The 14,664-nt window shown below is 60.2% G+C and overlaps 3 protein-coding genes across 5 annotated transcripts; all 3 read right to left on the bottom strand.

The window, feature by feature from the left end:
- Positions 1-213: 213 nt before the first annotated feature.
- Positions 214-5,227, bottom strand: P4HA3 (prolyl 4-hydroxylase subunit alpha 3). Its single transcript, XM_068182756.1, has 13 exons — positions 5,005-5,227; positions 4,385-4,527; positions 3,969-4,183; positions 3,486-3,635; positions 3,337-3,388; positions 2,990-3,147; positions 2,734-2,910; positions 2,152-2,216; positions 1,818-1,977; positions 1,201-1,263; positions 871-939; positions 572-668; positions 214-375 (listed from the first exon to the last, which is right to left on the bottom strand). The coding sequence occupies exons 1-13, from the start codon at positions 5,103-5,105 to the stop codon at positions 305-307; spliced, it is 1,521 nt and encodes a 506-aa protein (XP_068038857.1). The 5' UTR covers positions 5,106-5,227; the 3' UTR covers positions 214-304.
- An 892-nt stretch (positions 5,228-6,119) lies between these two features.
- On the bottom strand, positions 6,120-8,883 carry NEU3 (neuraminidase 3). Of its 3 annotated transcripts, none has more exons than XM_068182754.1 (4): positions 8,829-8,883; positions 8,130-8,185; positions 7,798-8,037; positions 6,120-7,692 (listed from the first exon to the last, which is right to left on the bottom strand). In XM_068182754.1, the coding sequence occupies exons 2-4, from the start codon at positions 8,154-8,156 to the stop codon at positions 6,745-6,747; spliced, it is 1,215 nt and encodes a 404-aa protein (XP_068038855.1). In that variant the 5' UTR covers positions 8,157-8,185; positions 8,829-8,883; the 3' UTR covers positions 6,120-6,744. The 3 variants fall into 3 exon arrangements, with proteins under 3 accessions (XP_068038855.1, XP_068038854.1, XP_068038853.1); XM_068182753.1 differs by having other exon boundaries at positions 7,798-8,040; positions 8,829-8,859; XM_068182752.1 differs by lacking the exon at positions 8,829-8,883 and having other exon boundaries at positions 7,798-8,040; positions 8,130-8,385.
- A 1,166-nt stretch (positions 8,884-10,049) lies between these two features.
- SPCS2 (signal peptidase complex subunit 2) lies at positions 10,050-14,195 on the bottom strand. Its single transcript, XM_068182755.1, has 5 exons — positions 14,062-14,195; positions 12,170-12,253; positions 11,723-11,883; positions 10,625-10,759; positions 10,050-10,308 (listed from the first exon to the last, which is right to left on the bottom strand). The coding sequence occupies exons 1-5, from the start codon at positions 14,098-14,100 to the stop codon at positions 10,122-10,124; spliced, it is 606 nt and encodes a 201-aa protein (XP_068038856.1). The 5' UTR covers positions 14,101-14,195; the 3' UTR covers positions 10,050-10,121.
- Positions 14,196-14,664: the final 469 nt, after the last annotated feature.

Here is a 14,664-nt window from a genome sequence, read left to right as displayed (position 1 = left end):
CAGAAAGGGAGCTTGTCTGCAGGCAGGCGTGGGGCCAGGACGGCTGGAAGGAGCTGCCTTCTCCCCGAGACTGGATTTTGGCATTCCAAAACAGATGGGAGCCGCAGGGATAGGGCTTGGCACCCCAGGACAGACTCCGGTTTAGTGTCTTTTGTCTTTATTTCCACCCGGCTTGGCCGCGGTTGAGCAAGCGCCCCTCCCGATCACCCCCTGCTCCGCTGCTGCCCCCTCCCTCCCTTCCTCGCTCCGCTGTGCCGGGGGGCTTTGCCACCTGCAGATGTCACATCTGTGATCCCACGGCCGCTCAGTCCTGCGGGTCAGCACTGCACGGCCGCCGGAACTCCTGCCCGTGTTCATGGATCCACTTATTCGCCACTGGAACGGACAAGGACACGCACCGCTGTCTGGTCCCTTCCCTCTGCGCCTTTCTCTAATCCTGTGCTGCTACCGGGGAACTTTCTCCCTGTTTTCCAGGGTATTTCTGCATTCCCAGCCCCTCTTGCCTCCCTGTCGGTGGGGCTGTCCCTCAGCCCCGTGTCACCCCGGGGTGACACCTGGTAGCATCTCTCACCCCACTTGTCCCCGGCCAGGACGGGGCAGCCGGCGTGGAGGGTGTCCCCATCACCATTCCCATTCCTCCGCAGGTTCCACCAGAAAAGAGCCGCATTCTGCGGAGCAGAGATGGTTTTGGTACCCTAAAACAGAGCTGGGATCCCCAAGACTGAATTTTGGCACCCCAAAACAGATTAGGGAGCCTGGGGCTGGTGTTTGGCATCAGGAGAGGCTTGACCACAACTCCCTGCGAGAGCTGAGATACAGAGAGCAGCACCCTCCCTTCCCTGCTCCCAGCGGTTCCACCTGACCCCTCACCTTGACCACGGGCACGCTGAAGTTGGCATAGATGAAAGCAGTGGAGCCTCCAGCCTCCACTGCACTCAGCTGGAAAAGGAGCAAAAATAGGAGCCATGGATCCCCCCTTCCCTGTGATGCTCCTTTGCACAGGGAAACTGAGGCACAAAACCTCCCTTGGGCCCCAACTCTGTTCCCCTCACCTTGGCACGGCACAAGCTCCTGAATACTCCACAGACACTGGCACTTCCCACGCACTCCAGTGTTTTAGGGCTGCCCTCACCCACCCCATATCCCGTGAGGGCCAAGCCAGCGCCATCCCTCCAGGCTTGGAAACGAGGGGGGACTCACGTAGATCATGATTGTGGCGATCCTGTTGCCCGACTTCATTCTGTACAGGGGGCTCTTCATGGACTGCTCCAAAAGGGGAGGTGGGCACGGTCAGTGCTGTGGGGACGGTCAGTCCTGCACTGACACAGCTCAGCCCAGAGGCCCCTCACACCCCTGCAGCTCTAAGCTGCCCCACACTGTTCCCCCCACAAAAAATCCCTCCTTCTCCCTTCTTTTTTCTCACTCCTTCCCTCCCTTCCCAGGAATATCCCAGGCACCCACCCAGGGATCACCATCCTGGGACCATCCATCCCACCCCTGCTAGGGGCCATCCCAGGCTGCCTCACGAAGAACATCTCAGGGATCACCATGGGGACACCCCCAGGGACCGTTCAGGGTCTTCCCTTGGGCACCATCCCAGCAGCATCATGAGGAGCATCCCAGGGCCCATCTCCAGGAATATCCCAGGGACTACCCAAGAGTTCTCCTTCAGGAACATCTGAGGAATCACCCCAAAGGCCAACCCAGGGCCCATCCCCAGGAATACCCCAGGGACCACCCCTAAGTCCACCACAGGAGCACCACAGGAACCCCCCTGGGTGCCATCCCATGGTCCCCCCACCCGGCAGCTCCCTGACCGTGGCGTGGTCGAAGTGTGGCTCGTAGTGGCCTCCCAAGCCGTAGTTGACCACCTGCAGGTACTCGGCGTAGGGCGGCCGCAGGTCCAGGCCGGTGACGGCGGCGATGCGCCGATCCAGCGCGCGCACCACAGGGTCGGCCGTGTCCTTCAGCCAGGCGCTGTGGGACCACCCCACGTCAGCCCCCCGAATTCACGTGTGGCTGGGCTTCACCCTCAGGGCACGGCTGGAGGGGCCAGGCCTCCCAGCATGGCTTCGCTGCCACCTCACAGGTGGCCATGGAGCCACTGGCCAGGTCCCACTGGCTGGAGGACGAGGGAGGGGTGGCCACTACCTCTTGCTTATCCGGTACTCGGCTTTCTGCTGCTTCTCCCCAGAGGCAACCACGGATCTCTGCAGCTGAAGGACACATGGGGGGTGCATGTTGCCACCCATGGGGACCCTCACACCGAGCAGGGGCCGTGGTCAGGGTGGAAGTTGGTGTGTCTGAACCAGCTGGTTGCCAAACGTCCCACCCCAAGGTGTCTCACTGGGGTGAGGGAAGCAGTGACGGCAGGTGGAGTCACCAAGTCAAGCCTGCTTGGGAAGTGGTTTAGGTGCATCTGTGGACCTGGCTTCTTCCAAAAAGTCTTTTGAGGGGCTCACATGGAACTGGGGTCATCATTCCCAGGGTCTCATCTAATCCTAGAGTGCTTTGGGTTGGAAAGGGCCTTCCAAGATCATCCAGTTCCACCCCCTGCCATAGGCAGGGACACCTTCCACTAGACGAAGTGGCTCCAAGCCCCATCCCATCTGAACTCCCTGGAGGAGGCTTTGGCCCTGAAACCTCTCCTATCTCTGCATTCACCATGGATCATGATCTCCTGGGACACCCTGCTGCAGGAAAGGGACATCCCTGGGGATGCGGATGGCTCACCCAGGGCCCTGCCAGCCCCTTGATGGTCTCAGCCTCAGCATCGGTGATGAAATCGTGGTACAGAGCCACATGGGGTTGGATCCAGACCATCTCCTTCTTGGCAGGCTGGAGGAGGAGGAAGGGGCTGCCGTTGGTCTCGTAGGAGCAGCCAAGGTGCAGGAGCTTCTCTGGGGCTGGCTGGGGAGGAAGAGGAGCAAGGAGGGCGTGAGAGGGGGACAGCGGTGGTGGGGGACCATGGCACCCTGGCCAGTCCCACCTGCCCCCTGGGGCGCTGGCACAGCTCCTCGTAGGCATCACGGCTCTGCAGGCGGGTGCTGTTGGGGCGCTGCAGGGGCCCGGCGCTTGCCCCCTTCCCCATCTCCAGCAGCTTCTTGTACTTGGCAACGTTCCTCGACACCCTTTGGTTGCTGGGATCTGCTGGGGAGGTGGTGACACCCAGAATGCTGCATCCCCATCAACCCCCTTCCCTGGCATTGGTCCCTGGAGAATTACCCCAGATGGGGGCAAGAAATGGGGTGAGGGAGGCTGTTGCCATGCAGAGGTGGTGGGGACATCCCAAAATCTTTTCCCTCTTCCTGCTGCGTCCAGGGTTGTCCCACATACCGTAGCGGAGAAACTCCCGGGAGAGGCTCAAGGCGTGAGAGATGTTTCCAGCCTGGATGGGGGAGTGGAGACCCCATAAGCATCCATCCTCCCCCCCATGGTTTGGCTCTACTGGACACTGGGAATGGGGAGGGGACTCGTGGCTGTACCATGAAGTATGAGAAGGCCAGATGGTCCAGAGCATCCTCCAGGCTGCTCCGGTCCTCCAGGTTCCAGCTGCCATAGGAGAGGCGGAAGAGGCTGACAGCCTCTTCCAGCCACGCAATGGAGTGGTAATAGTCACCTGTGTCATAGGCCACCTGCGGGGCAACACGTCACCTGCACCTGCCAGCTGGGCCATCCCATCCCATCCCATCCCATCCCATCCCATCCCATCCCATCCCATCCCACTGCAATTCCCACCCATACCATTGCATCTGTTGCTTTCCTATTGTCATCTCCATCCCCGTTCCCTCCCACATCATCCCCATCCTGTCCCATCCCTTCCTTTCCTGTTCCATCCCCACCTCAGTCTCTGTCCCCGTTTGCACCTGCACTTCCATCCCATGTGAAGAAACCCCCATGTCCATCCCTATGGAAGCAACACCCCGGGCTGGAGAAGCTTTGTGGAGGCTTAGGGGGCTCTCCCTCACCTTTCCCACGTGGAAGCAGTCGTCGGCAGAGAGGGAGGCGCGCCGGCCGGGGCTGTAGAGGGGCGGGTGCCCGGATCTCTGGAAGACGCCGCTGGCCAAGCCCTTGACGCTCAGTGCGTAGACGTCCTGCAGCCGCATCAGCGCCCTGGCCGCCCCGTCCAGGTCCTCAGCTCCAGGCAGCTCCTGCTCCACCTCCCTGAGGCCAGCATGGAGTGCTGCAGGGTAGGAAAGAGGTAAAATTAATGAAATTATGAGGTGCAATCATCCTTATCAGCTCATTTCCCTGCACATCCTGCTCCTCCATCCATTCCACTCCTCCAACAATTTCCTTGCTTCTTCACCTGTTCCCCAGCCCCTCCATCTATTTCCTGGCCTAGGTGACAGAGGGGACACAAGGCCGAGCGTCTTCCCCGTACCCTGGGTGTTCCTGGTGGCCTCGTCGCTGTAGATGATGTTGGGCCAGTCAGAGTGGAGGCGCTTGATGAGGCTGAAGGCCAACAAGGGGTTGTCCACCGAGGCCTCGGGGTCCTGGTGCAGTGCCTGGACCTTCTCATAGAACCTACAGGGCGCCCACGGGAGGACACTTCGATGCTGCTCTGCGTTGACACTGCCCGAGTGAGGGCTGAGTGCCCCCACTGTTGGGCAGCTTCGCCTCAGCGTCCTCTCTGTGGCCAAGCCAGAGCGGAGGGATTGCCCAACCCAGCCCTGGTGGGACTGTGGGGATGGTCCATGCCTTGGGGATGCTGCCACCCAGATCCCCATGGCTTGGGGGCCATGTCCCCCTCCTGGGGCACAGCTGGGGGAACGGGGGGCCTGAGCCACGTTCAGTCTCAGCTTCCCGTCCTCCCACCACCCTCTTATTTAGGGCCACTCCCAAAAATGGGGTGCTGCGGGGAAGGTGGGGATGGGATAACCCCTCCTCGTAGCCAGGGAATCACCCACGCCTGGGGCTGGGGGGCGGGATGGGTGGCTGGAGGGGAGCGGATGCTGCGGGCGCCCCAGCCGTGGCCGCGGCGCCGTCGGGGGGTCCCGGTACCTGCGGAGGAGGTGCAGGCGGGAGCTCTCGTCCCGCAGGTAGGAGCGGAGCCGGCGGAGCAGGCGGCGCTCGGCGCCCAGCGCTCCCCGCACGCTCAGCATCGCAGAGAACGTCTCGGCCGGGGCGGGGGGCGGCAGCAGCGCCAGCAGCGCCCCCAGCACCCCCAGCGCCCCCAGTGCTCCCAGCGCCCCCAGTGCTCCAAGAATGCCCAGTACCTCCAGTGCCCCAGCGCCCCCAGTCCCAGCGGCGCCCCCAGAACACCCCGTATCCCAAGCGCTCGCAGTGCTCCAAGTACCCACACTGTCTCCAGCCCCAGCGCGCCACCAGCACCGTCAGTGCTCCCAGTATCCCCAGTACCTCCAGCGCCCCTACTCCCAGCTGTGGCCCCAGTATACTCAGTGGCCCCGGTGCTCCAGCTATCCCCAGCGCCCCGAGGACACCCTCTACCTCCGGTCCCAGCTGCGCCCCCCGAGCCCCCAGTAGCCCCACCAGTGCCCCCAGCACTCCCGGTGTCAGCCGTGCCCCGAGCCGCAGCGCCCGCATCCGGCCGCAGCCGCCGCCGCCGGGAGAAGCCGGGGGAAAAGGGGCGGAGAGGCCCCGCCTTTGGGGGGAAAAGGGGTGGGGGGTGCCCCGGATCCGCCACGCTGGCTGGGGAGGGCGGTGTGGTGCTGGTCCCCGTCCTGCTCGTCTCTGTCCCCATTCCAATCTGCCCCTCTGTCCCTGTCCTGCTTGTCCCCCTCTTATCTGTCCCCGTCCGGCCCCAGCCTCATCCTGCCAGTCCCTGCCCCTTTCCCTGTTCTGTCCTGGCCCCATCCTGCTCTGTCCTCAGCTTCATCCTGCCTGCCTGCTTCTGTCTGTCCCATTTTATCTTCTGTCGTTCTCTCGCCTGTCCCCATTCCATCTTGCCCCCATCCTGCCCGTCCCTGCCCACATCCTGCCTGTGCCCGTCCCGATACTGCCCGTCCCTCCTCGCACTCATCCTGTTTGCCCCCATCCCGCCTCTCCACACACAAAACACAGCACCAGGATGGAGTGGGAGGTGCCACGCTTGGGGCCATCCTGCATCTTTCTGGAGCAGGGCCAGCTCCGCTGGGATTTTCCCTGCATTGACTGAATTTCGCGTGTTTTGGGAGAATTTTATTTGACAGCTGCACGGGGATGTGAGGTCACTGTCACTGTCGGGATGCTACAACCTGTTCCCTATGGAGCAGAATGAAACGCCCCCCAACACTCCTCTCCCCCCCCCTCAAACAAGATTTGAGAGCTTTTTCCCAGGAGGCAGGAAGAAACTCAGTCTAAAGCAGGCAAGTGAAGAAAACAGGATAAAAAATGGTAAAAACTGGGAATCCTCTGCCACCTGCAGGAACACAGGAACTGGAATATTTTTAACTAAACCAAGATTCCTGGGTACTTTTCCCTCGGGGAATCAGCTGCTCTTGCTGGCACCTTCTGCTTTTCAGCTGCTACCAGGTGAAAAATGCTGATTTTTGGAGAAGCAGCGGCATTTCCTATGCTGTGCTGGCATCCCCCTTGGCCAAGCCAGAGCAGATCCTGCACTGACGCGGGTCACCAACAACATCTGACTGGCGATTAAAAAGACATAATTAAATAAAAGGTACACGACGCTGAGCCTCTGGTGCACTTGAAATATCCTGGTGAGCTTCTCGGCACTGCCACTGCGCTCACTGGATCCGGCTGCTGATGCTCAGGAGTGACCGCACTGCCTAAAACGGGTCTATTTTAGGGAGCCTTGAGGTCCTGATCGCCGGAGGGGTCCAGGGTGAAGAGGCAGAATGTGATTTCCTCGCAGGCGCTGCTGGCGCCGCACTCGAACAAGCACCCAAAGACGCCGCCGGGGCAGACGGCCAGGTCGGAGTAGCCGGCCGGCCCGGCGTGCAGCACCCAGGGCCGCCGCCAGCCCGCCCCGTCCAGCGGCGAGGGGTTGACATAGAGGCCCAAATCGCGCCGGCGCTGCCGGTCGGTGGGGTGGGAGTAGAGCAGCCAGGTGGGCGCCCCGGCGGAGCGGGCGGGCGCGGCGAAGCTGAGCACGCTGCCCTGGCAGCCCTGCGGCGGCTCGCCCAGCGCCGCGCACGGCGCCGGCCGCTCGAAGCGCAGCCCGCGGTCGGTGCTGAGCGCCACGGCCCGGCAGCCCCGCGGCGCCCGGGCGCTGCAGTACAGCACGGGCTGCCGCGGGCCGCCGACCTCCGCCACCTGGCACTCGCCCGTCTGCTCGCCGCCCAGCAGGGCGCCCTTGTGCCAGCGGCGCCCGCCGTCGTCGCTGTAGAAGACTAGGGAATGCTGGCGGGTGAAGCAGGGCAGCCGCAGGGCCCCGCGCAGACAGCCGTGCACGTAGTAGGCGTAGGCCGGCACCACCAGCCGCCCCGAGCCCAGCTGTAGCCCGTGGCCCGGCCCCACGGCGAAGGTGGCCCAGCGGGACAGGTCGGCGCCGATGGCCTCGTCCGTCACGTCCCGCAGCGCGCTCCAGCCGCGGCCGCCGTCGGCGCTGGTGGCGAAGCAGAGACGCGCGGCGCTGCAGCCGCTCCAGATCTGGCACCGCTCCGTCTTTCCCTGCTCCACGCAGATGCAGAAGAGGAAGACGGTGCCGCTCCTGGCGTCGAACAGAGGGCAGGGGTTCATGGTGCGGTGGCCGGGCAGCGCCAACGCCGACAGCTCCTCCATGGGACCCCACTGCCGGCAAGAAGGGAAATGGGGCTCAGCCACGGGGATTCCTGCATCCTGGAGCCACCCGGCATCGCGCCCATCTCTTGTTCCTACAGCCCGGGGGGATTTTACCTTGACGGAGGAGCCGTGCCGGCGGCCCCGCCGCAGCACCAGGTACTTGGCATCCTCGTCCCGGGCCGAGGAGCGCTTCTCGGCAAAGGCCAGGAAAGAATCATCCGCGGGGACGTACAGCAGAGCCGGGATGCGGTAGGTGACCCCACCTGCCTGCCGGAACAGCGTCTCCGGAGGGAAAACGTGCGGGGATACAGGTGGTGGTGGCAGTGGCGGGGGGCTCTCCCCGCCGTCCCCCTGCTGCTGGAAGGGTGGGAAAGTCAGATGTAAAGGGTTAAATCCCGGCAAAGGAGAGGGTGACCTGAACGGGGGGAATAGGGATGAAGGCTCACCTTGAGGCAGGTGGTGGCCTGGGACATGGTGGCCGCCCTGAGGCTCCCCCTGGGACCTGAGCAGGGTGGGAGAGTGGGGTGAGAGCAGAGCCCCTCGGCGGGGTCACAGCCACCCTCCTGCCCGTCTGTGCTGCTCCCTTGTACTGCACAGGCTCCCTTGCTCCACCCACGGTGCCACCTCCCGGCTCTTCCCAAGGGCTCCGCACCTCCTGCACCGCACCGGGACCCCCGAGCTCCTAGTGCCTTAAGCTCCCCCGGTGGCACTAGCCCAGAGTCCCTGTGCCCGTGCACCCCTCCATTCCCCGTGCACCCCTCCCACCTGGATCCCACCCTGCACCCCCCACGTCCCTACGCTCGCCCACAGCACAAACCCCCTCCACCCCAGCATGCACTGACCCCCGCAGTGACAGACATCCCCTCCGTGCATCCCCCTTCACATGTCCTGACCCCCCTGCGGCCCCGCAGGCACTGATCGCCCCCCATCCACCTGCAGTACCCAGATTCTCGCCCTGTACCCCCCGACACCCCCACAGCCCGACTCCCCTATACCCCGGTGACCCCCCCAGTCCCAGCCCCAGCCCCCTGCACCCCCCTGCACCTCACAAGCACCGACCCTCCCATCCCCTCCGTGCCGCGGTCGCCCCGCACTCCTCCATGCCCCGCACTCCCCGCATTCCCGCATCCCCCCATCCCGCAGACCCCGCTCCTCCCGCCGCCGCCGCGCCGGGGCCGCCCCGCTCCGCCTCTTCCTGCAGCTCCCGGAGCCGGGGGGGCCGGATCAGGCGCTCGGCGGGCCAAGGAAGCGGGCGGGGATCCCGCTGCCGGGATGCCAGAGCCTGGCGCCGGTGCCGGCACGGCAGGGACAGTACCTGTGCAGGTGTGAGCGGGTGATGTGCTCCTCCTGCGGGGGAGGTGGAACGGTGGAATGCCAGGAGACTGACTGGTGGAGCCGCTGCCGACAAGTCCCGACCCTCTCCCCAGCAGGCGGGAGGGGAGGCAAGGGGGGGATGGAGGCAGGACGCTGCTTGGGATGCCAGGAGAATCCCCTGCCAGGCGCCCTTGTGGGACAAGTGTGGAGAGGGAGGGCTGGAAAACCAGGAAGGTCCATCTGGGGGTTCCTTGAGGTGAGGCAGTCAAGCCCAAGCAGCTCTACAAGATAAAAAGAGGAGTCATCTTCATCCTGTGGCACCTGGGGACGAGGTTTAGGTGACAAGACAGTTGTGGCGTCATGGGAATGCCAGGATTCTTCCAGCCTTGAGGATTTTGTGAACTGGGACTCCCTCCCCAGGCGTGAAACACCCCAGAGATGCTCCAGGACACGTTTGATGTCTGTTCTTCCCTTTTATTGAAAAAACAACCCAAAAAAATTTCTTTTAAAAAATGCCAGCTTATAGAAGGGACGCACAGAGCGGGAGATGCCAGAAGGGAACCACGGGACAGACAGACACAGCTTGGAAAATCTTTTAAACTTTCTGAGAAACTTCGTGGCTGAGCACACAGAAGTAGCATATTCGAATCTCCACCCCAACATATAAAAGGTTTGTATATAAAACAATCCTCTACCTCTACTTAGATAAATACAAAAATAAAGCAAACTTGTTTGCAAGGGGATGGTTGTTTCACAGAAGGGTTTTGTCCTGAACTCCTACCAGACAATGGAAAAGGTGGGATTGGTAAAGCCCCCTGGACACAGAGCCATGGGATAAAGCACTGCCGGGTAAAGCAGAGGACGCTGGGGCAGCACTGGTGATGTTTCCCCTCCTGAGGGTCCCCAAAATCCAATTTTGGAGTCCGCCTCAGAGCCTGAAAGGCAGGCACAGAGACCAAGCTTAGCCATGAGCTTCAACAAATCTTGGGTCCAAGATTAAAATTCCTGCTTATCCAACATGGAATAGGACTTCAGGACAAAAACAGAGGCCATTCACTTTCTTTGCCATTTGACTTTATTGGTGTTAATTTAGCAGGCTGCCGGGAGGTGGGTGGACTCCGAACTCATTTTGTTTTCCTCTCCAGGGCCAGGCTGTCGTGCAGCTTGGACACCTCTGGCTCGTAGGCCTCCATGACTAACGTGCCGTTGTTATCGAAGAACTTGGCGATGGATTTGGTGAACTCGGCTTCCCTCTGCTGCTTGGTTTTCCCGCTGATGAAGGTCAGCTTCAGGGTGTACTTGTCATCGAACCTGCGGGAAGGCAGACACACACACCTCAGAGCAGATCCCAGCCAGGACAGAAAGCCCCTCCTGGCTGAGGGGAAAACCCTCCCTGGCTGGAGCTCCCCGCCGGGGCACTCGCAATTAACACAACTAAAGGCCTTTATGCCCCGCATTAAAGAGAAGTGAAACATCAACACTGGTGGCAGAAAACCACTTGGAGCTGCTCCCGTTCCTGGACCAGGACACGGGTTTTGATGGAGCAGCGTGGGTTGGTGGGTTTCAGAAGAAAAGGCAGTATTTTGGGTGATCTCTAGGGAGCTCGGGCTGCCGGAGCGAGCGGTACCGTTTGAGGCTGGAGGAGAGCTGCCAGACATCGTCGGGATCCATCCCGGCCGGGTCCTTCCTGTGAGCCACCAGGAAAATGCTCTTCTCTTTGTACGAGGTATAAATAGTCAGGATTCCCATCATCACAAAATATGTGCAGAGAAAGATAAGGAAATTGGGAAGGTGCAAGGAGAAGCAGAAATTAGGCAGAGAAGTCACTCGGATCCCCTCAGACACTGTGGTTTAACATTTTGATGCCAAACAGGATGTTTGGCCGATGCTTCATCAGCATGAGAAATTAAGTAATAAATTTAAACTTCAATAATTTATTATTCACTCCCTGGAAGTGTCCAAGGCCAGGCTGGATGGGGCTTGGAGCAACCTGGTCTAGTGGAAGTGTCCCTGCCCATGGCAGGGGGTGGAACTGGATGAGCTTTAAGGTCCCTTCCCACCCAAACCAGTATGGGATTCCCTGACATTTGCTGGGAAATAGTGGGAAAACTTGAGACTGAACAAGCCACAGAAGGAGTCGCTGGGCATTCCTCCTAAGCACAGACCGAGCAATTCCTCTTTCCCATTTTTGGAATTAAGTAATTTCAAGTGCTGCAAGACAAGTCACCCATTTGTTCTGAAAGCCACCCAGAACAGCCAGGAACAACGAAATTCCTTAGGATCACAGAATTGTTTAGATTGGAAAACATCTCTGAGCCTGTTGAGTCCAACCATTCCTCCAGCCAAGGCTACCACTACTCCTCTGCATTGCTGAGCCTCATGGAGTGACCTCAGCCCGTGGATCCAGCCTGTCCAGATCCCTCTGCAGAGGCAAGGATTTCCTCTTTCCCCTCTCAGTATCTGACCTGTGGTATTAGGGAAAAGCAAACGTGTCTGTAACCAGACTGTGGACAGAATAAAAAAAAAGGATCTGCCTCAGACCACCCAAATTTAGGGGTATTACAACCAGACAGGCAGGAATTTTCCTCTCACATGAAAACTGACTGATTGTCAGCTGATCTCCACACGACAGGAAGCGAAATTCCCGCAGGCCTGAAGATGGGAATACCCAGGAGGGAAAATCAAACCCCTTTGGTATAACCACGACAAGATCTGCAAAGGATATGAGACAACACAGAAGGCAAGAACCGGTTTAGACTCAGGAAAAGGGTGCAGGTAATCCCAAATCAAAGCGACGATGGCGAAGAGACAAGAGATTGTGCAGATGATGAGGCGGCCGTCGATCAGACGGAAGTTTTCCACATATTTGTACTTCTCCAGGAGCACCTGTGGGACAAACAGCCAGCTGAGCCTATGGCGAGCTTTTCAGGAATTTGGGAAGGGGTTGAAGGGAACAATCCCAGTGGCACAGGCAAACTGAGCAGAAGGTTTGTGGGGAGTTAATGTCTGCATCAGGCGGCCTGATAGCTGATCCCTGTCAGGCACAAGCACGTGGGAATCCCAAGAGGTGCTACAGACCCAGCATGGCTACGGGCACAACCAACCCCTAAAAAGCAGGAAATAAAACCAGAGAGCTTCCCAGGAGGGACAACTCAACAGAATGAGAACCTACCTTTTTGGCAGAGTCGTCCAAGGAATTTTTCACAGCTGAACCATCCCATTTGTCAATTTTTACTGGCTTGTCATCAATCTTCCACTGCAACGGAAAGTGTGGGGTGAGGGCAATTTCATCCCAATGTGCCTGTGAGCACCAGGACAGGGGGCACAGCAGAGAGCAGCTGCCTGTTTGGGAAAAGCTGTCTGGACAGAGGGAATCTGCAGCCAAAAGCTGCCTGAGCAGCACCGTGCCTGCTGCTGGGCGGGTTTCAGCCTATACACCTTGTCTCAGGTTTCATTTGGTTCCACAGCCTGGCAGCAGGTTTCATTTGGCTTCCACATTTGCTGCTCCCGCTGCCCTCCCCAGGAAGGGACAGCTGGGCTGCATTCCTGCCTTTGGATGTATTCCTGCTTTCCAGCCACACACTGACCCTTGGGGGACAGAGGAAAATTTTGAGAACCCCCAACTATCTCGGTAAAAGGGGAGATTTAAAAGGCACAAACAGGGAATTTCATTTAAAACCGTTCTCCAGAACAAAAGCAGGGGACTCTGTCACTCTTCCCATTTATTCACATCTTCTGCAGGAATGGGTCCCTCCCCAGTAACAATTCCCATGTACAGCTCAGCTTTTCCAAGGGGCCCGCCTTCCCCTGAGCTAGATTATTTTTTGGTGGCACATCAGTCCGAGCCCTGAGTATCTTAAGTCATCCCTTATTTCAAACGGGTCGGTGACTGGAGCTGGAATCTCAGCTGCCAGTAAAGCAACCCTCAGTTTCACTGGTGTTATTTCCCTGTTCCGGAAGCTCCCAAGCTGGATTGATTAACTACCAGTCCAAAGAGCTCCTTTCCCTCCTCTGGAATGAGCAAAACCACTTTAAAATATGATGCAAAACTCCGTCTGCTTCCCCTGCAGCTGCGCAGGGAAAAGCCCAGTTATCCCCCAGGCCCGGCAGGTGGGAATTCTGAGGCACACGGTGAACGTCACTGCGTGTCCACGAGCTTCATGAGGCACAAAAGCAACGGCCAGAAGGATCTAAAAATCACGGAGAACTGGGACAGAGCTCACACACCAGTCTGTGGTACCAAATATTTCAGCTGGCTGCTTCTGAAGCATCTTCCTCCAGGGTTAATTGGCACACATGCTAATTGGAAGCCACAGCCTTTGTCGTAAGAGGACAGGGTCGAATTCTTCCCGCTATTTATTCTTGCTTATACAAGCACCGACAGCAGCTGGAGGGGGATGACCAGGGCTGGAGGGAGGATGCTGAGGGGGATGCTCAGGGATGGGATGCTCAGGGGTGAGGGGGGATGCTCAGGGATGAGGGGGATGCTCAGGGATGGGGATGCTCAGGGCTGAGGGGGATGCTCAAGGCTGAGGGGGATGCTCAGGGATGGGGATGCTCAGGGCTGAGGCGGATGATCAGGGATGAGATGCTCAGGGCTGAGGGGGATGCTCAGGGATGGGGATGCTCAGGGATGGGATGCTCAGGGATGGGATGCTCAGGGCAGAGAGGGATGCTCAGGGATGGGATGCTCAGGGCAGAGAGGGATGCTCAGGGATGGGGATGCTCAAGGCTGAGGGGGGATGCTCAGGGATGGGGATGCTCAGGGCTGAGGGGGGATGCTCAGGGATGGGGATGCTCAGGGCTGAGGGGGATGCTCAGGGATGGGGATGCTCAGGGCTGAGGCGGATGATCAGGGATGAGATGCTCAGGGATGAGGGGGATGCTCAGGGATGAGGGGGATGCTCAGGGATGGGATGCCCAGGGCTGAGGGAGGGATACCCAGCAGTGAAAGGTGGAAGCCCGGGGCCGGCGGGGGAATGCGCGGGGCTGGCGGGGCGCGGCCCGGGGCCCGGGCCGGGGCGGGGGACGCTCGGGGCGGCTCAGGAGCCCCGCGCACGGTACCTTGTCCAGGAGCCCGTTCCGGCCGCTCTTGGCCGCCATCTTCTCGCCGCCTCCGCCCCCGCCCCGCCCGCGACACCTGGGCGCTCCTGATTGGTCGCGCGGGAGGAAGTCCGGGCCCCGCGCGCCGCGCGGCACGCTGGGAAATGCAGTCCGCCCCGCCCGCCATCCCTGAGACGCGCGGAAGGCGCTCGCATTCCGGAACCGCAGGATTTGGGTTGGGAGCGACCTTAAAACCCATCCAGTCCCACCCCCTGCCACGGGAGGGGGAGCCTTCCAATGGATCAGGTTGCTCCAAGCCCCGTCCGACCCCAAAAGGGCTGTCCAGCCCTGGCACAGCTACCCAGGGCAGGGGTGGAGTCCCCACAGCTAGAGGGATTTAAAGCCCTGTGGATGTGGCGCTTGGGGACATGGGTTAGCGGTGGCCTTGCAGCGCTGGGGCACTCGGTGACCTTGGAGGCCTTTTCCAGCCCTAACTATTCCATGGTTCTATGATGTCCAACACGATACAGCAAGCCCTGTTGTGTGGCTGAGCCTTGTGAGGAGGATGCTGCTTATTCCTCCTTAATTAGACCCTTCATGTACAGCTTGGCCCCGGCTGCCATG

Source organism: Anomalospiza imberbis, chromosome 2 (genome assembly GCF_031753505.1).
Source record: "Anomalospiza imberbis isolate Cuckoo-Finch-1a 21T00152 chromosome 2, ASM3175350v1, whole genome shotgun sequence".
In the NCBI taxonomy this organism is placed as follows: domain Eukaryota; kingdom Metazoa; phylum Chordata; class Aves; order Passeriformes; family Viduidae; genus Anomalospiza; species Anomalospiza imberbis.
Note: the sequence above shows the minus strand (reverse complement) of the source record. Positions and strands in the feature narration are given on the sequence as shown.